Source organism: Centruroides vittatus, unplaced genomic scaffold, assembly GCF_030686945.1.
Source record: "Centruroides vittatus isolate TY-2023 unplaced genomic scaffold, ASM3068694v2 contig_19, whole genome shotgun sequence".
NCBI classification, from domain to species: domain Eukaryota; kingdom Metazoa; phylum Arthropoda; class Arachnida; order Scorpiones; family Buthidae; genus Centruroides; species Centruroides vittatus.
Window position 1 is genome coordinate 452,290 of NW_027121169.1, and position 24,553 is coordinate 476,842.

Here is a 24,553-nt window from a genome sequence, read left to right on the forward strand (position 1 = left end):
CCCCCGGCAAACTTCTTACGGACCCCCAGGGGGCCGCTGCCCCCTGTTAAGAATCCCTGACCTAGAAAACAAGGTGACAGCCGGATGTTTGAGCGATTAAGGGCTGTTTCACACTATGACCGACTGGTCCGACTCCAAGTCGCGTTGCCATAATAACAGCAGTCGGCTGGTCGTTCCATTCGGACAGATTTAAAAAGTTAAATATTTGTAATCGGGTCGGAGCAGTCGGTGAGCTACAGCCAATAAAAGCTTCGAAACTACAACCAATCAGACTGGATATATGAAAACTATCGAATCAATCAAATATAACATTACTTTATATATATTTCTGATTTATTAAAATTTTTCTTTGTACCTTATTCTTTTCATAACTGCTTAAATTTTATATGGGAACACATATGATTTTAATATATATAATAAAAAACATTATCGACGTAATGAGAAAAGATGGTATTATGTAGACTTTTCGTAAGAATTTATAAACGAAGTAAAATCATATCCGCAAAGATTAATCAGGTAGATTACAAAAATATTTTAAAAAATTAGAAAAACTTAAAACGATTTCTAACACCCGTTCCGATTGGTCCTTACGAATCGGCCACCGACATATAATCGTACTCAGTGTGAATGCTTTTACTATTAGTCGGTCCGATTACACTGGACAACAATGATTTTGTTTCAGGCTCAAAATTAGCATATTCTTATGTATTTTCATCTGCTAAAGATTCAAAAATCTCCATAAAAATGACCGATTAGCTCTTGCTTTGGAGATAGTGATATGTTATTTTTTAGAGTCTACATTTGCATTTTGGAGAAAATTTATTTTTTGGGAGTTGTCACACCTCTCACACTGACATAGCGAAACGTTATCCATATGTTTGTAGGTTATAAACATAATAAATGTAGCTATGAGTTTAATATTGCTTCTGTTTTTCTTGGTTAAAATTTCTGGTTTTGGAGTACTTTTGAAGTGTAATACTCGGTGGCGTGCCGTGACATTTGATGATAGGGAAGCTGGTTTCTGTAAGAAGCCGACTTCCAGGAGCAATCAGTTAATTGCGCGACAGTGATGGCCTAGGGTCCATTCGTACGTGCGTGGTGGCGAAAGAGACGTATCTGACAAAAACCGACAAAAAAGGAACATAAAATAAACATATACTATGTTCAAAATAGTTTGCTTTAGGACAATCAGCCGTTCGAACATCCTGGGCGTCGATGTGGTTCTTCGATGGTCGATCGAAGGTGGCCCCGGGACAGTGGCGTTGACGAGTCTGTAGGATACGGGGAGACTTCCTCTGTTGGCGTCGGGGACACGGTCTAAGTCCGAAGTGGCACGGGTTACAGGTTGGCACAATAGACGAGAAATTGTATTTTTCTTTTTTGCGCGTTGACACACGGCGTTTTGGTTATTCGGAACGTTAACCGAGTGCGAGGTGTCCTCGATTGTCGGGGATTATATCAATCTTCGTTCTTTCTTTCGTCCATTTGATTGGTCATTCTCCCTCAATCACGCTTCCCGAGTGGTTGGTCCCTGGTTACTAAACGTAACGAGACTCTTACCTGGATCGGGAAAAAAGACAAAATCGAAGACGAATTCGATCTTTCAACGATCGTAGGACGACTTCCTTCCGCGATTTATGGTTTCTGCCTGGCAGTTTGATATAAACAATGGGTGTCCGACTACAAATGAATTTTTCCTATGTTTTTTTAAACTAATAAATTTTTCTCTAAATTAACCGTTTTTTCGCGTCTTTCGTGACGGGTCAAACCTGCCCAGTATATGACATTTCCATAAAAGTTTTAAACAAATGCTGAAAATGACAAAAATAAAATACAAATAATACATACATAATACAAATTGATACAAACAACGATAGAAAAACTTGTTTTTTTAATTTTTTTTTAATATAACTGTATTCGGCGATTTTTTCCGCAAAGTCGTTAATTACTTTATCATAAAAGTCGCTGATCGTCGACTCCATCAACGTATTTAAAAGCTCTTTTTCTATCGAAAGCAACGCTAGCGATGACAATCTTCCTCCCACCGAGTGTTCCTGGCCAATGTATGAATTTGCTTCGTGGTCGAAAAACTGCGCTCAGCAGACCCACCGGTAGATGGTACCGTAAATATTAATGATGTTAAATCATATAATTATTTTAGTACGTCTTTGTTCGGATCGACATTAATTATAATATGTTTTATGTCTAAGAGATACTTGTCCATATAGTCCGGACACGAATATAAATATTGCGATTCGCTACGTAATTTAGATAAATCAAAAAATTTCCCGTAAAATTTACTTAATTTATAGAATTAAAGCACGCTTGGAATTGTTTTTCGTAATATTAAAATTATTAACATCTAAAAGTGATAAAAATTCTAAAGATTTTATGCCTGAAAATCTGTCAATATAATTACAGTATATATAATTAAAAGAAAATTATAAACAAATATAACTTTCCGAAAAAAGTACATAAAAAATAACATTGAATAATCTTTACTTTTTAAATCTTAAACAATTCACTTAGTCAGATAGCTCCCTACCCAGTGGCTAAAGGATAGAATCGTTGGAAGCGTTACACGTGTGTAGCTTCCACCAGCTAAACCGGCTGAGGTTGGTGCTCTGTAAAGCGCATGCGCAAATGCTCTCTGGCTGCTTTACATCATTCAGTTATTCTCGCGGTGGAAGCTGTCTCGTAAGCGCTTCCATTTTGCCACTGATATTCGAATATACAATAGCAATCTTATCGTTTTTTTCACATGTAGTATAGAAATTTGTAATAAGATACATAATGCAGTTATAATAAAATATTAATTTTAATTAATTCAAAGTACGTTAAAATATGAAAATTTATATTTTAGAAACTACAAGGGAAGGTCATTGGAAGGTGGAAGCTGCGCTTAGCCAGTGGTGATATTCGAAATAGTTAACAAAGGGTTCGCTAGCAGAAAATTTTTCCCTAACAATCACCGACAAACGAAATGGAAGTTTTGGCTAGAGATAAATACAATACCTTTTCTTGCGATATATCTAATAATCAGTGGCGTATTTGGAACGTAACGAGCCCTGGGCGAAGACCAGGTAACAATAGTATATATATATATATATATATATATATATATATTTTTAAACTCTTTCCGCCCTGTGGACACTAAGAGGCCCTCTTTTAGTAGGCCCATTATGGGTTCGGCCAGGCCCACAATGGGGCGACCGGGTGGTGAGGGACGGGGCCCGACATATCCGAACGGACCGCCCTCCGAAAAATTCCTGGAGATTATTCGACCCGTTCGGATTCGATCCCGGGTCCCCCAGAGCGGTAGGCTGCCACCTTTGCCGCTCGGCCACCCGGCCGTCACAATAGTATATTAGTGCTGTCAACCTTTTTTTTGTTTTTTTTTTGTTTTTTTTTGCAGAGAAAATTTTTCACCCCGAATGGCATACTCATAATAAACAGATGTCATCATCTCTCGTAATACAATATCCTTTTTATTTTGCTGTCCATAGCCCGACACGTGTTCCACGGCCATCTTGTATTATCTCGTGCGCGTGGGATTGTGGGATTTCTCTTGAATCGATCGCGATTAAACCTCGTTTTGGTCGAGATTGAAACGGTCGAGAGAGATCGCACGAAGACATAGTCCCCGCCCTTGCTCACAATCTAGATTGAAATGCTCGGTGCGAACGGGGTATAAGGCTTTAGTTTAGTACTATTACAGAGTATAATACGTATATTTTAATATATTTTTTAAAAGAAACAAAACCACTGAGAAATGTTCCGTGTGTTTAACAAGGTTCGGGAAACTGAAAATTTTAATAACGGGTTCGGCCGAACCTGTGCGAACTCGCTGAATATCACCATTGGCGATAGCAGTAGAATTAGAAAATAATTTGCAAGCTAATCTAACATTTTGTCGTTGAAATTTTTGACATATAATATGCTCTTCTTTTAATTTATGGCAAACTCTTATTTCATTGCAATCTATTTGAAGTAACTTTTGTAATGAATCCTCGTTTAATAATGTATGATCTGAAATTAGAAAAACCCATATCTAAAAACCAATTTATAATGAGTTTATTCTAGAACCACTGTCGTCGGGGCCGTGTAGTCAAGTAGCTTAGGCCTAATATCATCTGATTCGGGTCTAGTTGTTATATTTCGTTGGGTATAAATGAAAAATTTGAATTTTTCCATATCTGGCAATAATATTGAAAATAAAACAAACAAAAAAAAATGGCGAGACTTGACATTAACGTTTGCCAGAGGGCGCTTTTTGAATATGTAATTGATAAGTATGGCGGAAGAAGAAACAAAGGATGTTGTGTCTAACGTGACTATGTCTAATAATACCGATACGAATAATGATTCTGGTGTAAATCAAAGATGCAGTCTCAGTAATCAAAACATCATCATGAATAATGTTAGTAACGAGCCCGTTTTGGAGATTGGTGAACATTATATGGTTCGTCGATCTGACGAAGCATGGCGTAAGTCATTTAATACAAGTTCAAATATACATACAAATCACCGATTACTTACTTTGTTCTCCCTATACTGACTAAATAAACTGTTTTAAGCATTTGTTAATATGATAATTTATTGTTTATATATTTCAGTATCAATAAGAATGTCGATAACTAAAAACAGAGGAAACTTGCGGGTTATATCCCGCATGTCGCGTCGCATGTCGCATTCAGTTCGCGAGCGTCCGTCGCGTCGCGTCGGAGACGAAATAGCGTGCGATCTATAAATACAGACTTGAAATTAATCAAAATAATTTTGCTGAACTATTACAATTAAGTATTTTTATTATAGTTACGTGACTTGTTTTAATTATTATTTATTGAATTAAATTTTAAAGTAATTCAACTTACACTATCTAGAACTTATTTGATAGGCTGGACGTTTTTTATGAACAATGGTAATACTTCTTTTTGTTTTTTTAACTCTCTGCCTCGTGGGCACTAAAAGGGTCTCTTTAGCAAGCCCACAATGGGGTGGCTGGGTGGTGAGGGACAGGAGCCGGTGTATCCAGTTGGATCACCCCTGAAAAATTCCTAGGAATTTTTTGACCCGTCTGGATTCGATCCTGGGTCCCTAGGAGCTGTAGGCTACCACTTTCATTACTTGACCATCTATAGTCAATGCTTTGTGAGTTTGCCCTTCGTGAAATTTATTTTGCATTTGAATGCTCTTCTCTGAACAGTTCAACAATATACTAATTTAGGTGTTTTCTTGATGTTCCATGTTGAATTTTATCCCCTTTACTGTGTGAGATAAGCAGAGGGTCAGGGGGAAAACCTCGCTGACCACTTACGCTGCACGGGTTGGTAAAACCCAACCTCGTTGTCGTTGGATGGCTAGGAGGGCAAAAAGTGAGTGGGGAGGTGCGTCAGTAAGTCGACAGGTGTCCTTACTTTGACAGGAGACAGGTTTGACAAATAACAATAAAGGTTTATTAACTAACAAAAGTGAACATACACTAAAGATACACATAAAATAAAGATATACAGATAACTACTGCCAAAATGCGGATAAAATATCCCTATCGCTAATCGCGATCTAACCAATAAATTAGTCACGTGCCTAACTTCGAGTTGGAGAGAGTTTACAAAATCGATATACCTTAATATGTGGTCCGATGACCGTATGCAACAACCTCCTGAACTATGGAAGCTGGAATCAGTCTTATGTCCGGAACTGGAGACACTGGATTCAGACCTTCCTGGATGATCGCGCTCTTTCCAGAGTCGATCGGGTTTTTATACCATCGTTGTTGGCATTGAGCCAGTCTATTATTCAATGTTCGATGACTAATTTGCTGACTCGCAATGACTGAGACTTCTGCTTTCTCTTTCTGATCTGATTGCAATGACTTGGATTTTTGTTTTCTCTTTCTGATCGGATCGGATGTGTAATCAACATCCGATCGATTTCCTATCGAACTTGCGGGTCCTGAACCCTTTTAAACTCTCGAATTTATGCCCTCAAAACCTGTGAGCTCACACTGTGTATTTGATCATATTCCATTTTAAACTTTTTAACTCAAAATACAAATTAATTTTAATAGGGTAGATGTACCAGTTCTGGTACATCTACTGGTACTGGTACATCTGGTACAACTGGTACTACACTGGCCAAAACTGGTACATCTACCCTACCTTTTTTTTACAAAATCTTTTGGAATGTAAGGTATAGTACCATATATCATTGCCTCAACACCGGAACGTATTAACCAAAATGCTCTAACCTGTTACCGGTGTGCACACTCTAGACGACCATCAACACAAAATCAACGGAAATCATTCGTTACTAACGTTTTCGAACCAAAATACGTGCGTTTGAATTTTGAATTTGGTTTTCTTCGAACGACAGTCCAGAGGTTCGAATTTACCTGGTGAAGAACCAGTATTTCGGTTTGAAAACGTTAGTAACAAACGACTTTCGTTGATTTTGTGTTGATGGTCCTCTAGAGAGTGCACACCGGTAACAGGTTAGAGCGTTTTGGTTATAGTACCATATTCCTGAAGAATACGAGCCACATTAACATCAGATGTAGGCAAATTCCGAATATTGAATGAATAATTCATTCTCTACAAAATGTCCCATTGACACAAATTCTCAAATTGAAGACTAATTTGTATGTTGGTGCATAATATAACAAAATTATTACCATATAATTTCTTAGAGTAATATTAGCTTGTGATTTCTTCAGAAAATAGTTATTTTGATTTTATAAATGAAAAAATATTTTTTAATGTTAATGAAACAAGTTAATCTTAATTAAATTTTTGATTTGTGCAAAATTAAATTATTTCATTTGGTTATCCATTCAAATTTCTTTATGTAATTTTATAAGTGACAAAACAAAGCACAATGGATGTGAGTGATTGAAATGTGACATGTGGAGTACTCATAAGTACCAAAAAGAAGTTTTGAAATCTTGAAAGAAAATTATGCTTTATTAGAGTTAAATCTTTCTATATTTACAACTTATTTACTATTCAAACCTTGCTAGCTTATTTTTGTTCACATAAATAATAAGATGCCAGATGGTCAATATAGTTAATGCTAGTAATTTGTTGGTGAAGTTGGATAAACTGAGCCAGCAAGGATATAAATGGGAGACAGACAAAACTTCTATACGTTTTTATTCAACGAAGAGCTACAGACATACACTAGACGTTAGAAAAAATGTAACAAGAATTCAAAGGGTCATAGGTAACGAGAAAATAAATAGTGTTGTCGTACACCATATCCTGCCTCTCAGGCAACGAACTTTTGGCATATGATAGCCACATACCTAACAGTTAAGACATCAGCCTATTGCTCCAGAATCTTGGAATTGAAACAGGGCAGTAAAAAACCCCTAGGAATTTTTCTGGGGTGGTCTGTTTAGGATATGTTGGCGTCATCCCTAACCACCTAACCAACCCATTGTGTGCATGGTCAAAATAGTAATTATTATGCCTTTGTGTCCTTTTTTAACTTAATTTAAAATTTATTTTGTATACTAGTACTTTACTAAATACCGAACCTGTTACCGGTGTAATTTGCGTGAAAAAATCTTCTTTCCACAAACATTTTCGAGCTTTCCAAACAGCTCTTCTTCAGGTAGAGAAAAAAGGTTCCGACGAAATACTTTGAAAAAAGATGAAAAAAGAACGTAGACATTTAAATAAAAATGGAATCTAAAAATAGAATGCAGATGTTTAAACAAAAATTATGGAACTCGCATATCAAACGAACATTAAGGTGGACATGCGCATTCGTGTGCCGATGTTGCTATTTATAGATCGTTGTTTATGAGGGCCTGCCACACTATAGAAAGATTAATCTCATCCTTCCGATTTATACATGTGGTCCAATGGTTAGCCTTACAGATGGATATAGCTTCCCGCCATTTTAGTTGGTCCAGGTGGGGCGTAGTGTCGATGATGTCAGCTTTGTCGAACTCCGGTTCTATATCGGGATCAGATGCAAAGGTGGTTAGGGCCGTGGTGTACCGCCCGTGCCGAAGGTCTGCCTGATGTTCTTGCACTCTGGTATTTAAAGATCGCTTGGTTGAGCCGATATATACAAGGCTCTCGTTACATCTGTTATCTTTCAGCGGGATAGAGTACACGCCAGGAAGCCTGCCACGGACTGGACTGCCTTTTTCATTTCTGAGGATGTCGTAGATTGTCGGGCCTCTTCTATAGGCTATTTGTAGTTGTTGTTTTCCAGCGATCTCAGCGTATATCGCTTTAACATATGGGTTAAAGGTGACTGGGAGGTGTGTACGTTCATCCTGGTCAGTGTTGGTCCTCGTACGCGTAGTGGGTGCGTATTGTGAGTGTGAAGTCGCTCAATTAGACGGTGTGTCAGACCATGGTAACCGTGCTTGGCTGCTATCCTCTTGATATAATTCAATTCGGTGTTGAGGGCTTGCGTGGTGGACGAGTGGGAAAAGGCCCTTTTAATCAAAGTATTAAATGCTGCAGCCTTGTAGGTGAATGGGTCAGATGAACCTACCGGTATGTATATAGGGTCGGCATAAGGTTTACGGTATACCGACGTGACGATGGCGGATCCTTCTACTTTAATGTTTATATCCAAAAAATGGACCTCAGTATTGCTAGATTGTTCCATTTCCAGCATTAGGCCGTATACAATTTGACACATTCTTCTTTTAGTTTATTCTTTTCTGCTTAATTTCTCTTAGACAAATTAGAAAATTACAAAAAAAAGAATGTGTCAAATTGTATGGTTGCTGTGGATCATAAGTGTAATTGGAAATGTAAAGAAGTTCGGAAATACAGAATTTAAAGTGTCGTTTAAAGGCCTGCTGAGGAGGGACGAACAAGTCCGAAACACATGTTTAAAGTGTGTGTTCAGATGAACTAAATAAAGACCATTATTTTTCATCTGTAAGACTAAATATCTGCATCCATATTTTCCAGTATAATAAGTCCTGTTAATATATAGAAAGTACTAGTATACAAAATAAATTTTAAATTAAATGGTCAAAATATGATTAAAAGGCCCTCTTAGTGCCCATAGAGCAGAAAGAATCAAAAAAGAAGAAAAAAGGACAAATAAACCTAAAATTGAGAATGTTTTTTAAAAAGGAACTTTATGGATGCATGAGGAATCAGATAAATCTGATAATTTTTTTGTTTTTTGGTCTGCATTTTGAAAAAATTGTAGACTTATAAATTCCCATTATAATGTTCGTCTGTTTGTCCTTCCTTAACCTATACGATGTTGAAATTCTTCTCTGTTGCCTGTGACGCCATGTTGAATTTTTGTCGATGTTAAACCCAACAAAAATTTTTTTTTTTAAATAATAATCGTGTTTGCTGTGTTGTTAAAAATTATTTTTTTATGTTGAACAAACAAAATAAATATATTGAAAAATATTTTAAAAAATTATATTTTAAAAGTTTATTTTAATATAAAAATTGTGACGCATAGCGACATCTAGTATCAAAAACGTTCTGATGCAGACACGAAAATATTTGGGATCGCCCACAGAGGTCAATGAGGTCAACACAAAAATTTTCGGGAACAACGCAGGACAGGTTAATCTTAAGAATGGGATTAGGTAGATGAAAGTTGAGGTCAGATATGAAAAAGTTAAGGGCAGGAGACCCTGAATATATGAATTTTATATATATGAATTTATGAATATTTCAACTATATATGAATTTTCGGTTTGCACTGGAAATCGTGTTATTTCAGACAAAAAATTTTTCCCTAAAGGAATTAGATAGATGACCAGCATGACACTGTTGCTAGTAGGAAAAGTATATGTACAGGGGCAAGACAATACTAATTTAAGGTAGAGAGCATATATTTTAAATGAAGTAAATTAAAAATTGCAGCCTGGCATTGTGACAATGTCACAATAAATAATTGTTTGTTGGAATTATTTAATCCCCGAAGATGAGCCAGCAAGGCTTGAAGCACTTGAGTTGTCTATATTTAAAGATTTTTATCCAATAAAACAATCTTATATTTTACTCACAAATCTTTGGATTGGAGTGTAAGTATATAGTACTAAAACTTGTAAATGCATTTGAAAAAGGAACATTTTAAATGCAACAATTGTGAAGTTATTCAAAAAAGCATCCTGATTCTAAAATCATTGACCTGAGAAAGATTCAGATGGAGGATTGATAATCTTAGTCTTTCTACAGGAAATGACTTATTGAAGTTTTTATTTAAGAAGATTCTGTAAAGGGTTTTAGTGCTATAATCTTTGTATAAATACATATAACTTTGGAAGAAAGTTATATTTGCAGTAAGAATTTAATAATGAAAATATAATTTTTATTCTAATTTATTTTATTTTGTTTTATAATCACATCATCTGTCATAATTGTAGGTAAAAAATATAAATTAATGGAAATAAACATATTTAGTTATATAAAAATTGTGCCAAATTATTTGTATAAACACTTTCATAATATAGCTCAAAGTTTATACTTTAGATCACTATTTCTTTTCATTTAATATTTGCATTCAAATACTAAATAATTATTCAAAATTATTAAACTGAAATTTAATAATTAAAGACAAATTACCATTTCTACAGAGTGTTAAATTTAAAATTTTAATGCACTTTTCATTACAATGTTCACACATCTTTAGATTTCTTAAATTGTACTTAAAATGCATTTAAATATCTAAATATAATAAACTGTTGATATATCGCTACGATAATTTTCATGCCAAATACTGTATAAACATTGCAAAAAGTTCACTGAGTTCAGCGTTATATCCACGTTTGCTTGTTGCAAGTACTTTCGATGAACCTTACTGTCGTCATCATCAGGCGAGTGCATAAATTTGCCGAAAAAACTTTAAATGGAACTAATCCGATGTAGAATAGAACGGATAAAGCTTTGCCAAAGCCATTAAGAACGCAAAAAAAAAAAAAGTATTTTTTTGTTTGCGTTCTTAATGGCTTTGGCAAAGCTTTATCCGTTCTATTCTACATCGGATTAGTTCCATTTAAAGTTTTTTCGGCAAATTTATGCACTCGCCTGATGATGACGACAGTAAGGTTCATCGAAAGTACTTGCAACAAGCAAACGTGGATATAACGCTGAACTCAGTGAACTTTTTGCAACGTTTATACTGTTGATATAATAATAATCATACAAACTTTGATTTTCCTAGATACAAGTATAAAATTATAATTTAGAATGGAAGAAAAGACTAATACAAGTTTTTATATTAATTATTGGTATTAATAAATTTCATTAAAATTATATTTTAGATCCTGCAGAAATTATTCAAGTTCGAACGAATGAACAAGAAGGAGGAAAATATGAATATTACGTACACTATGAAGGCTGTAAGTTATTTATTTATTTGTTTTTAAAGTTTTATAATATTGAATATCATCTTTTCATTTGTACATTACTATATTAATTTGCAACTTTCTGTAAACTTTACATTGGAAGGTGAGACAAAAGGTATTTGAAAGTAATGTTAAGGAAATTTAGAATATATCACAAGTTCTCCTGGCTCCTGACTAATGGGTTTCTTTGGAGAATAGTGAAAGGCATAGTTTATGGCAGAAAACCATGCACTGAATAAGATATTAGGCTTTATGTTTCAGATTGCTTCCATAATTGTCTAGTGTCTTTTACCTCAGTCTGTATATTCTAAAAAGAAATTTTCATGTCACATATTATTTTCAGTAATAATTGAAATGACATTTAGTAAAAACATTTAATAAACAAATTTTAAATGAGATGATGATGATGATGATATAAATACAAATACATCAAACGAAACCCGATATCATAAGCAAATACATTTTGCTTATGATATCGGGATCCGACTGGGGACACATCAGCACCCACGGCCAGAATCCAGTCGGTGCTGTAATAACTGTCAATGGTTATATCTTAGTCTTATATATGCTGGAAGAGGAGATCGGACTGAAGGTCTGGGTAGCGTAACTGGCAATATGTCTGCGCGGTAAGCGGGAGTTGTGGGTTCAAGTCCCTCTTCAGGCCAATTCTTTTCTTCCAGTTTAATCTAAATTAATTAATTAAATATTATAATTATTAATTTTAATAAGAGATGGCACCTAACGCCTAACTCTAGTGCCAAATTTATTTCTAATTTATAATCATATATCCAAAATTTAGCCCGATCATTTACGGCAGTTGTTGGTGTATTTGATATAAATACAATTTTTTAATATTAAAAAAAAAAATGCATTTTATAATTAATAACACATAAAATTGCTAGTTCCACAAAATTGAATGTGAATAAATAGAACTCAAGAAATATTTTTAATTGGTAAATGTTTCTAGTACTTGCAGTGTCATTTTCATTAAAGATCACTAAAGACAATAATTACAAAATTATAAACAAAAATATTTTAATTTTTATAATTTAAATTTTAAAACCAAAACAGTCTTTGAACAGCTTAAAAGAGTAAAATATATAAAATAGTCAAAATATTTCATAAAATACAGAGAAAAATATAGTGCCAAGTAAACAGTCACTGATTGACTATTATAAAAGAGTCAGAGTTGCTGATATTTGGAGGTTGATTTCTCTGCCTTCAAACTCCTAAAGTAATTGTGAATATTATGTCAAAAGGTAATTATTTTCTTATGTATAGTGTGCAAAATTTCAAGATTTTCTATGAAAGGGTTGCTGAAAAAAGCAAAACTCCAAAAAAATCTGTATTTATTTTCTTCTTTTTCTTTTCTTCCTTTGGCACTGCAGATGCTCCTGGAGAAAAAACTACTGAGTCTAGAAAACTCAAATTTTAAACTTAAGCCTTTCTCATTATCAGTGAGGTGCTGATGAAATTTCAAGTCATTAAATTAAAGTTCATTGAGGCTACTTCACTTTTATCACTTAATTTTATGCTTATAAAGATAAAATTTCATGGAAGTGACTGATTTTCATTCAAAATGTTATCCAGAATAACAAAAGCTCAAATTTATAAAAATGAAAAATTTTTATGATGATTTTTTAAAATGATATATTGAAAGTGTTAAGTCAGCAGCAGTGGCTGAGTGCAACCAAAATGTATGTCATTGTCATGGGTCTTGATGTTATAACACAGTCATTAACCAAAACACAATTGAAATCCAAACAAAACACCCGAGATGTTAAAAAATTGAACCAAGTAAAAACTTATGACAATTTAGATGACACTCAAATTTTTTTCTTAATTTTTCTTTAATAATGATAAGCTTAGAAGTCTCGAACACAAATTTGTGTTAATAACAACCACATGGCTTTTTTCCACCTTTATTTAGTTGATACGATACACGTTTCGGGCCTTATGCAAGTGCCATACCGTGTACAAGTGCCATACTGGGGAAGAACTGTTGACTGATGAGGGCATAAGGCCCGAAACGTGTATCGTATCAACTAAATAAAGGTGGAAAAAAGCCATGTGGTTGTTATTAACACGAATTTGTGTTCGAGACTTCTAAGAATAATACAACATGGTTTCACAAAAATCAATGATAAGCTTGTCACTTGGAAGCAATTTGTAGAAAATAATATAGGTAAAAGTCTTATGGGTACCAATTTGAAGCGTCAAGTTTATCTTTACCAAAGAGAAACTCCTAAGAAAAAAATTTGACTGTCATCTAAATTGTCATAAGTTTTTACTTGGCACAATTTTTTATATTTCTGATTTTTCTGTTGGAATAAAAATGTACATAAGCTAACTGCCAGAAGTTTAAAATATTTTGAATTACATTGAAAACTTTATTATAATGTTTTAATTAGTGCTAATAGTTATTTCTTTAACTTTATTGTATTGATATCAAATTATATTTAATATATTTCATTTAATTCATTAAACATTAGAAACTTGAAGTGGTTAAAGGAGTCAGGATTGTTTTCAGATTCGTTAAAATATGCCATCATTTCAGAGCCTTTGAGCATAGACTGTCTAAGATCTGAATTCAAGTCTTTTGTAATCTACTTTTAGTTTCATGACATGACATTTTTTCACTGTAATAAGATGGCTTAGGCACTTGGATGAGATAAGCTTCTTGAGAGACATGCAATTTGCTGGAAAATGAATTCTTTATACACTCATAGGCACTATTGTATTAAGACAGTATTGGTTAAGAAAGATCAGTTGTTCTTCATTAATCTTCAGTTTTAAGGCCACCTTTTCCAGTTTTGAGTTTTAATACCGTATTTACTCGTGTATAAGATGATCTCACATATAGGAAGAGATGTGACTTTAAAGATCAAAATAAAGAAAATTGGATTTATTAATACAATTCTAATTTTATTTTGTTTAATAACAACAAAAATATCAAATGCACGTAAATGCACACATTGTTCTGCAAAAATTACTGGCATTTTAAACTTTAAGGAAAAATCTTGTAAAATCGACAACATAGTTTGTTCATGTAAAGCTGGACAATTAGGAACCTTTTTTGTCAATTATTAACAGTCAAATTCACTCTCCATCAATTACAGTTATGAGTTTCTCTGAATTTGGATTTCTGAATAATTGTCTGTTTTCACATGGAAATGGATTAAAACTTATATCAGGCTACTGTGTGATTTTGGAATTTGAATTTGGAATTCAATTGAAAAGCTTTGCTTTTCCTATTACTATTCACCTTTACTGCTGACAATACACAAGAACAATTCAAATGACCCAGATAAAATACTTTTGTTTTTAAACACGAGACGAATACACGGTTAACAAAAATTATTGAAAAAAACACAAAAAATTCTTTGCTCACGCATATAGGATGACCTAGGTTTTTGAAGCAGTGAAAAATGAATAAAATCCTCGTCTTATATGTGAGTAAGTACAGTATATCAAATTAAAAATATATTAAAATATAATTTAATACTCATATAATAAGGTTGAAAAGTAACTATTAGCACAAATTAAAACATTATTACAATAAATTTTCAATATAATTCAAAATATTTAATATTAATCTTTAGGAAAGTCACTTTGAACACTTAAACTAAAGCAACTATTATCATAGTAACTAATCAAACAATTTACAAATATGTTAAAATAAAATAACAAACACTTTGTATTTATGTTATTTTATTACTTACCAGAAGAAGAGCATAAAGCTCAAGAGTTTATAAATAATTTTGAATTTATTTGCAATATTGTAAAAATTATATTGTATACAATTTATTTATAATTAATACATTAATAGACAAATAATTTAATAACATAATCTTCATTAATAATTATTGTATTTTGCTTGACTGAATTTAAATTTAATTCTTTTTGTTTGGTTTGGAGTATCAATTTTTAATATAATTTTTGTTATGGCATTTGTTTATAATAAAATCTTCAAAGTTCAGATATATACCATGTGAATTATTTTATTATTATCTTGAATCCAATATATACAATGGATGATGAACAGTTTGGACTATGAACAAACTGTTCATAGTCCAAACTTGTGTTTGTTCCGTGAGGTGAATGAACACCTCACAGAACAAACACAAGAAGAAGCAATGTAAAATAATGAATACTGATTGGTTTTCCCTTGTCTTCAGGCAACAATTTGAAACTTTTTGGAGTACGGGAGACATCAACATCGACACTCAACCTGGTAAATACTGATTGGATAGTATTCCTTCAAACTTTGAAACTCTCTCTTGTAATTCCAGCCTTTTATTTTTCTGACAGAAACAATTCTTTTATAGTTTTCGTAAGACTGTCTGGCAAGCACTTGTTAAGTTTTGCATTGGTTTTTATTTTTGAAAGATGAGAGTATAATAGCAAAGGCAGTATGGCTTATACAGGTCTACAGTATACCACAGTTCAATCTTATCTAAGAAAGATACTCTATAATCAAGAAGGCTCAAGCAGATTAAGGAGTAACAAAAATCACATCTGAGAAATAAAGAATATTGAAGAGCTCATAATTGAACCTGAAACTGATCTGACGACAGAAGAATGCCAAGAAACTTGGTGAGATATGTTTTCTTCTGAATAAGAGGATTAATGCCAATATCTGCTATTAAAGTTTTTTTGAAGTGGGAGGATCTTAGAATGGCATCCAAACCAGGTTGAGGTTAATAGGCTTGGGGGATCTCTACAATTACAATGCTATTTATTACTTCTGAAAAATCCTGAAGAGAGTAAAGCAATCGACATTAGACAAATTCTTTAACCCCACAAATGGAAAAAACATTACTAATAAAACTGCAAGACTGTGTATATACAGTAGTGGCCAAAAGTAGAGCTACCCTTGACATATGTTTTAAAAATGCATGTTGTTTGTTTACCACCTACCTCATAATTAATATTGTGACAGTTGAAAAGAGCACAAGAGTCAAAATACTCAATTGAATCAAACAGATTTCATTTTAAATCTGATTTACAAAAGAAAAAACAAAGTTTCTATATTTTACACTGTGACAAAAGTAGAGCTACCAAGGGAAGTATGCAGATTTGTCCAGTATTTTTAGGATTTTTATAACCAGAGCTTCTGATCACTGCATCACATCTATGTTCCATTGAATCAACTAAGTTGTCAAGCAGTTTGCTGGTCATTTTGGGAGTCTCATACCATGTTTTTTGAATGATAGACCACAATTCATCTGGATTCGAATATTTACACTGGTATGTACGGTGCTCAACTTCATCCCAAAGATTCTCTATGGGGTTTAGGTCCAATTGGGCTGGCCATTCATAAAATTCACCCTTTTCTGTTAAAACCATTGCTTTACCAAATTTGCTGTGTTTTAGATCATTGTCCTGTTGGAAGATCCATTTCTTTGGCATTGAACGACATGCATGAGGAAGCATTTGATTCTGCAATATATCCCAATAAATGGTTTGATCCATTATTTCATTAATTCTATGAATTGGACCGATTTGCAGAGAAACATCCCCATACCATTATGCAGCCACCACATTGCTTTATTGTAAGAACTATGTATTTTGGGTCATATCTCATGTTCACTGGTCATCTGACATATCGTATACCATCACTAGAAAAGACTATGAATGAATCTAACATCGCTCCATAACACCTTGGACCATTTTTGTTCGGTCCAAGTGATGTGTTTATGTGCAAATTCTAATCTCAACTTTTTGTTTTTTGTAGAGATGAGTGGTTTCTTTGCTGGACATCTCCCATGTAATCCAAAACTAGTCAAATGTCTTTGTACAGTCCTTAAGCTTATATCTGGGTTACCCACTTCACATTTAATATCTGAAGCAGTCAAACAAGGGTTGGCTGCACTCATACACCTGATCAAACGATCCAACTGTTGTGTTGCTTTTTGTGGTCTACCTGACTTTTTGGCAGAAACAATGGACTATTATATTTGAAAATGCTTCACCACTTTTGTGACAACAGTTTTATGCACATTAAAGATTTTTACCAATTTTAGTAAAGGTGTTTTTTTCAAATGCATATCTACCATTCTTTATTTCATATTATTTAATAATTGTATTCCTCCAGACAACTTAGTTGATTCAATGGAACGTAGATATGATGTCGTGATCAGAAGCTCTGGTTATAAAAATCCTAAAAATACTGGACAAATCTGCATACTTCCCTTGGTAGCTCTACTTTTGGCCACTACTGTATGTATTTTTATTATTACATATAAATAAATGTAGTAAGAAAGTATATATTTTTTATTTTTTGGGGTCTCCAGAATGAATTAATCAAATTTCCATAAAAACCTATGGTAAATCGATAATCGGTTAACAAACAATTTGGATAGTGAACAAAACTTGGAACAGATTATGTTCATTAATCGATCACCCACTGTATTCAGATTCATCAGAATCAATAACATTAGCTACGTTTATCCTATAAAAATCAATAATTTTAGCCACTTTCAATTAGCATTGTTTTAAGCACATGGTTTTTTTCTGTAACAAAAACTGTTTTTAAATAGACAATTTAAAATAAAATCTTTAAAAAAATTGTGAATTAATGTATTTTGTATTTTAAATACCCTGTGTTGAAGTACTTAGTATTTTGTAGTTTAATTAAGTTGCTTTCCTTCAAGTATTTTGTATTTGATATTTAAGATACTTTCAAAATATTTTGTTCCAAACACTCAGAAAGGTACTACCTTTCCACAAGAATGACAGCACATGCATGGGTCATAGTTAGGGTCTTGAGACACCATCTTTTGATTTTCTAAGTATTTGACCTTTTTTTAATTCTTGATTTTAAAGGTATATAGCAGATTTAATAATTAAAAATTTTATTTTTTAAAGAAATTTTAAGAAAACAGTAAGAAATTTGAATTTATTTTGATATTTTTAAGTACTTGATTAACTGTTCTAGCAAAGTCAGTTCCATCAGAATGTTTATTTTCAAAAGCTGGTAGTGTTGTGACAAAAAAAATGTTGCAATATAAAGCCAAAAAATTTGGAAAAATTAATTATTTTATAATCTCTGACAATGGATAAGCTACTTCACTTGATAAAGCAGAAATGAATATCCTATTACTTACATAGTTTTTCGATGCAACTAAATTACATCACTAATATTTACATCATCAGAAACTTTTTATTGATTTGTAGTTTTTATTTCTATTTGTTTTATTGGATGTATCTCCTTGTTTTAAATTTATTTCTTAACTTTCAAATTATTTTGTCTTTTCAATTCATTTTCTTTTAACATTTACTGGCTGCAGTGTATTAATTTGATTTTGATCTTAATCTGTAAACTTGATGTTTATATTTGTGTTCTACCTCCCTGGGTACATTAATAATAATAATAATAATAATAATAATAAATGGAATTTGCCTAATAAATGCAAAACACTTCACACTACGAAAACAACAAAATAAATTATTTACAAACAATGAAAAACTCTTTTACAGACAAATTAATAACAAAGCAAACACTGTTACACAGCACAGTGGCACACCAACAGAAGAAGAACTCACAACATATTGGTCCTCTCTTTGGTCCAGTGCTGTCACGCACAATGCCGATGCAGGCTGGATCGAGGAGGAGAACAGAAACTTGCACAACATACCAACTATGCCCTGTGCTGAAATAAACATACATGATTTCCAATACACTGTTAACAGAACACACAACTGGAAGACACCTGGTGTAGACAACATTCACAATTTCTGGTACAAAAAGTTCACATCACTGCACCAGGAACTAGCTAAACACCTAACACACATCATCATCAATCCACAAGACATGCCAAATTTTCTTACTCAGGGCATCACCTACATGAAACCTAAAAACAACAATACCACAGACCCCACACAATACAGACCAATTACATGTCTTCCAACACTGTACAAATTATTGACATCCTGTATTGCAAACAAAATATACAAACATGTTGAAGAACACGACATTCTAACAGAACAACAAAAAGGTTGTCGTAGAAACCACAGGGGATGCAAAGAACAGTTACTCATAGATTCAGTCATTCTACGGCAAGCACACAGACAACACAGAAACATACACATGGCATATATAGACTACAGAAAAGCATTCGACAGTGTTCCACACAGTTGGCTGCTACATATTCTACACATGTACAAAATACATCCATCACTCATTGCATTCTTTCAAAACACTATGCAGCACTGGAGAACAACACTACATCTCAGGGTTAGTAACACTTCCATACAAACAAACCAAATTTTTATTAGGCGAGGAATTTTTCAAGGAGATTCCTTGAGTCCTCTCTGGTTCTGCTTAGCCCTGAACCCATTATCCAACATGTTAAACAACACGCAATATGGTTACAATATCAGACACAAAAAAACAACACAGTTTACACTGTCACATCTCATGTACATGGATGACATAAAACTTTATGCATCCACACAAAAACAACTTCATCAACTCCTACAAATCACACATTCATACACCAAGGACATACAAATGGAATTTGGCCTAGATAAATGCAAAACAGTTCACATAGAAAAAGGAATCCTGAAGAAAGAAGATTTTGCACTTGGAAATGGAGACGTTATTGAATCCATGGAAGAGGGCGAGTTCTACAAGTATTTAGGATTCCAACAGGCCAAACTAACAGAACATACACAAATAAAGCAAAGATTAATTAAAAAATACCAAAGTAGGTTAAATGCTATTCTCAGAACACAATTAAATGCAAAACACACAGTTAAAGCAATAAACACATATGTCATCCCAGTACTCACATATTCTTTTGGAGTTATACATTGGACTCACACTGATCTTGAGCAACTCCAAAGGAAAACAAGAACAACACTTACTAAGCATAAACAACATCATCCTAAATCTGCCACAGAAAGATTAACCCTTCCACGTAAAGATGGCGGACGTGGCCTGATTGACATAGTTAACCTTCACTACAAACAAATACAGTCACTGCGAGAGTTTTTCTACAAAAAACAAGAAACATCACAATTACATAAAGCAGTAACTCTAGCAGACTCGAATAACACACCATTAAACTTACACTCACATCATATGGACACAACACAACATATAAAAAGCATAGACACCATTAAGCAATCGTGGGCTCGAAAGGCACTCCATGGCAGGCATCCTTACGATCTGGCCCAGGATTTTGTTGACAAAACTGCGTCAAACAGCTGGTTAGCTCGGGGATGCCTCTTTGGGGAGACGGAAGGATTCATGATTGCCATACAGGATCAGGTCATAAATACTAAAAACTACAGAAAACACATACTCAAAGATGCAACACTCACAAATGACACATGCAGAAAATGTCACATCATGCCAGAAACTATACAACACATCACCTCTGGTTGCAAGCTCTTGGCACAGACAGATTATTTACACAGACATAACCAAGTAGCAAATATAATACACCAAGAGCTTGCAAAGAAACACAAATTAGCAGACATCCACGAACCATACTACAAATACATTCCACAGACAGTATTGGAAAACGACACGCACAAAATGTACTACGACAGAGCCATAATCACAGATAAAACAATTTACCACAACAGACCAGACATCACACTCATTGACAAACACAATAAAATCACATACATTATAGACATATCCATTCCAAACACTCACAATATACAAAACGCATGCACTGAAAAAATTAGCAAGTACACAGAACTCGCCCAGGAAATAAGGCATCTGTGGAGGATGGATGGGGTGCTTATTGTACCTGTAGTTCTCTCCTCTACAGGTGTCATACCACACACACTACACAAAAGCCTGGGCACATTAGAATTGAATAGAAACACATACATCACTCTACAGAAGGCCACTATATTGAATACATGTCATATTGTGAGAAAATTCCTGAATACAGACACACACACTGATACACTTCTTTAATTTCTGTTTTGGTTACTATGCCTTGACTTTGGTCCGGCATAGTACTTAGCCACCGGTGTTAACCGAGTATATCTAACTTAACCCAACATAATAATAATAATAATAATAATAATACTCCAAAGATCCAGAAAACTGGAGGCCTATAGCATGCCTGCCAAGTATGTACAAGAATGTACAGAAGCCGTCTATGGAATACACAGACAACTGTCATCCCAATAGTAATAGGAGCAACAGGAATAGTAGCAAAAACCATAAAGAAATACATAGATCAATTAGAATCCAACATTGACATCAGCATTCTTCAGAAACAGGCAGCCATACACACATCCCTCATACTCAGTAGAATGCTTGATAATACTATCTTTGTGGTCAACACACCAGATCCAGTCAAGCATAATATGCAGCAATCTCAAAACATACAGCAATCTTCAGACACGCAGCAATTATCAGATAGACATCATTCATCAGTTAATCCAGAGTTATCCAATACGACTGTTGAGACTAGTACACAATGCTCATCTGGAAACCTTTTAAGAAGAGGAAAAGGGAGGAGAAGAGGAACTGCTTGCACTTAAAGTGCATCTAATGCAATAAAGGGGTAGAAACAGATACCTTCTTTTCTGTGGGTTACAGGACGAGGTATTTTTTACTCCAATGTAAATCGTGCAGTAATAAAATAATAATAAAGAACAAAATGTCATGAAAAAGTGTAATTTTGGCTGAAACATTTATACTAATTGAGATTTATTCCATCTATAAGTATACAATCCCTTCCTCCATGTATGCAATATTCTGTTGACTGTTAATAGATATAGCATCAATTATTCAAACAAATCAATTATGACCATTGATGTTCAATGGTTTAACCATCACAGGACACTAGTGCTTTGTCAACATGAAAGCTTTCAATAAACTAATGTTTAATTGTTAATATCATAATTTAAAAAATATCTTAATCTTCAACTGAAACAAATAATTAATTTTCTTGTTAAATGTGAAAGAATCATTTTTAAGAATTGGAAATTGTGACAAGATTTGCTTGATTTTGATACCCGGAAAATGTCCGATTTTTCCAATTTCAATTCCAATTAATTGTCCCATCAGTAATTAATTGATGGACACCTGAGAGACAGAGATCCTTACACCTGCTGATATGTATTCTTTTAAACATGTCCCATTCCATAAACAACTTAGTCTTCTCTACATTTAACTGTGAGTGCAACAAAGTATAAAGCTGTAATATTTCTTTATCTCTAAAGTCATAAAATCTTTTTGAGTTTGTACTGAGGATGTTTCTGGGTTTCAAGACTTAAACAATTGCAGCTTTTCAAACTCAGAAAATATTTGTTGCAAGTTTGTTACATGATAATGCAAAAAGGTTTGATGTACTCTCTCCAATGCCTGACACACTTTCATATTATCCTTTATAATGGGTCCTTTAAATTCAATCTTTCCTGTGGTTGATGCTTCTCCAGGAACCTTGTTTAAGAACTCTTTAAATGTGGGGCGATCTATAATTTGCAGTGACTTCAGGTAGTCAATTGTACAAGTTACTTGATCTCAAAAGTTTCAAAATCTGTGCTTTTTTGAAAACACCAGGCAAATCTGTTGTAACACATTGAGAATGTCAGTAAAATAAGCTGAAATCACAATTAAACTTGTAACAGCCTACATTTTTTAGTAGATCTTGGCCAACTACTGATTTGCCCTCAAGAAGAACATACTAATGCTGACCATGTCTTTAATACAGCTTGAACACATCTATTTAAGCTTAGCCAACGTGTTACGAAAACTTGGACATTTTTTTCCAGCAATATTCAAAACATTCCTCAACAGACAGAAGTAAGATTTGTCTGTAAATAATACCCAATGTCATGCAATTGTCACGATGACAGCACAATGCTAGGTGTTCAGCTCTGTGTTGAGTGGTTAATGTCACTCCTGTTGATAGTTGCCATGTGTGCAGCCCAACTTCATGCAACCTGTTGAGAATGGTTTAGGTGGACACAGGTACATCTGTTAATGGTGACAGGCAGTGTTGGATGTCACTTACTGTGGTGAATGGATTCCAACAGGCTGTTCAGTGAATCTGCCAGTTTTTGCACTTTGTAGTGTGCTTTTACGATCCACTCTCTCTTCAGCATGTTCACAGATGTTCCTGCATCCATCATATCACACTTTGCTAGATGGTACTCATATCATGCCCAACATGCATGACAGCTGCATGCATCAAGAAACTGAGGTCTTGCAGCTCCAGGATATGGTCTTGTTCACCAGCTGTTAACTGGTGGCATTCAGTTCACTGTTGCCTATGAGGCATTTTCTATGCATCTTCAAAGGTTTGGCTATCACAAACCATCACTGATAGCATTTACAGCCCAAGCTGACTGCTTGTCTTTATAGCCCAAAACTGGGTACAACATGACCCATTGCATATGCAAACTTAATCACTTGCATATCTCTGTTACCTCTGTCAATTCTGCAATTTTCATGTGGCCAGCTTGGTGCAAAAGTCCTGCAACATCTCATGTAAACATATATTTTTAACATTTCAACCCATTTTGAAAAGTAATGCAATTTCAAACATAATGAGTAATACATCAATTTAAAGACCAATTTTCTAAGAATTCAAAACTTTTGATAAAATAAAAATATTAGCATTACTTTAAAAGTTATGATAAAAAGAATGATTCTTGAGAAACATATATTATCTCAATTCTTTACAGTCCAATTTCCACTACATAACAACATCTGGTTTCATATGATGGTCATTTCAAAGTTGAGAATCCTGTGTTACACTTTTGAAGTCTCTTTGTTAATAAAATAAATAACTTACTGGAATATAAATGTAAAAATGAAATCAAGCACCTTAGTATTTCCAGCAACAAACTAATTTAATAAAATAAGAACATTTTCAACTATTTTCAATAGTCCTCTTCAGTTAAGCCTCTTTAAAACGAAATAGAACATAAAAATAGAATGCCAGCAATAACATCGTTTAAATTTAAAGTAATAACCACCAAATAACATAAAATAAAAATAACATAAAAATATGGAAGGAGAACTATTGAAAATAATCGAAAACGTTCTTATTTTATTAAATTAGTTTGTTGCTGAAAATACTAAGGTGTTTGATTTCATTTTTGAGTTTTTTTGTTAGTTTAAAGTATGTTGTCTGAAGACAAAGTGCTTTAGGTATGTCCTGTTGCCAAATTGACATAAAATGTGGCAGTCATAACTCAACAGTTAGCAGATTTTCAAAA

At 33.7% G+C, this 24,553-nt stretch overlaps 1 protein-coding gene across 1 annotated transcript in view; it reads left to right on the forward strand.

The window, feature by feature from the left end:
* The first annotated feature begins 4,276 nt into the window (after positions 1–4,276).
* Positions 4,277–24,553, forward strand: part of mof (males absent on the first) — a 49,339-nt gene continuing 29,062 nt past the window's right edge. Inside the window, exons 1-2 of the mRNA XM_067264505.1 lie at positions 4,277–4,487; positions 11,267–11,344. Coding sequence (XP_067120606.1) covers positions 4,295–4,487; positions 11,267–11,344 — 271 coding nt within the window. The 5' untranslated portion in view covers positions 4,277–4,294. The remainder of the gene's footprint in view (positions 4,488–11,266; positions 11,345–24,553) is intronic.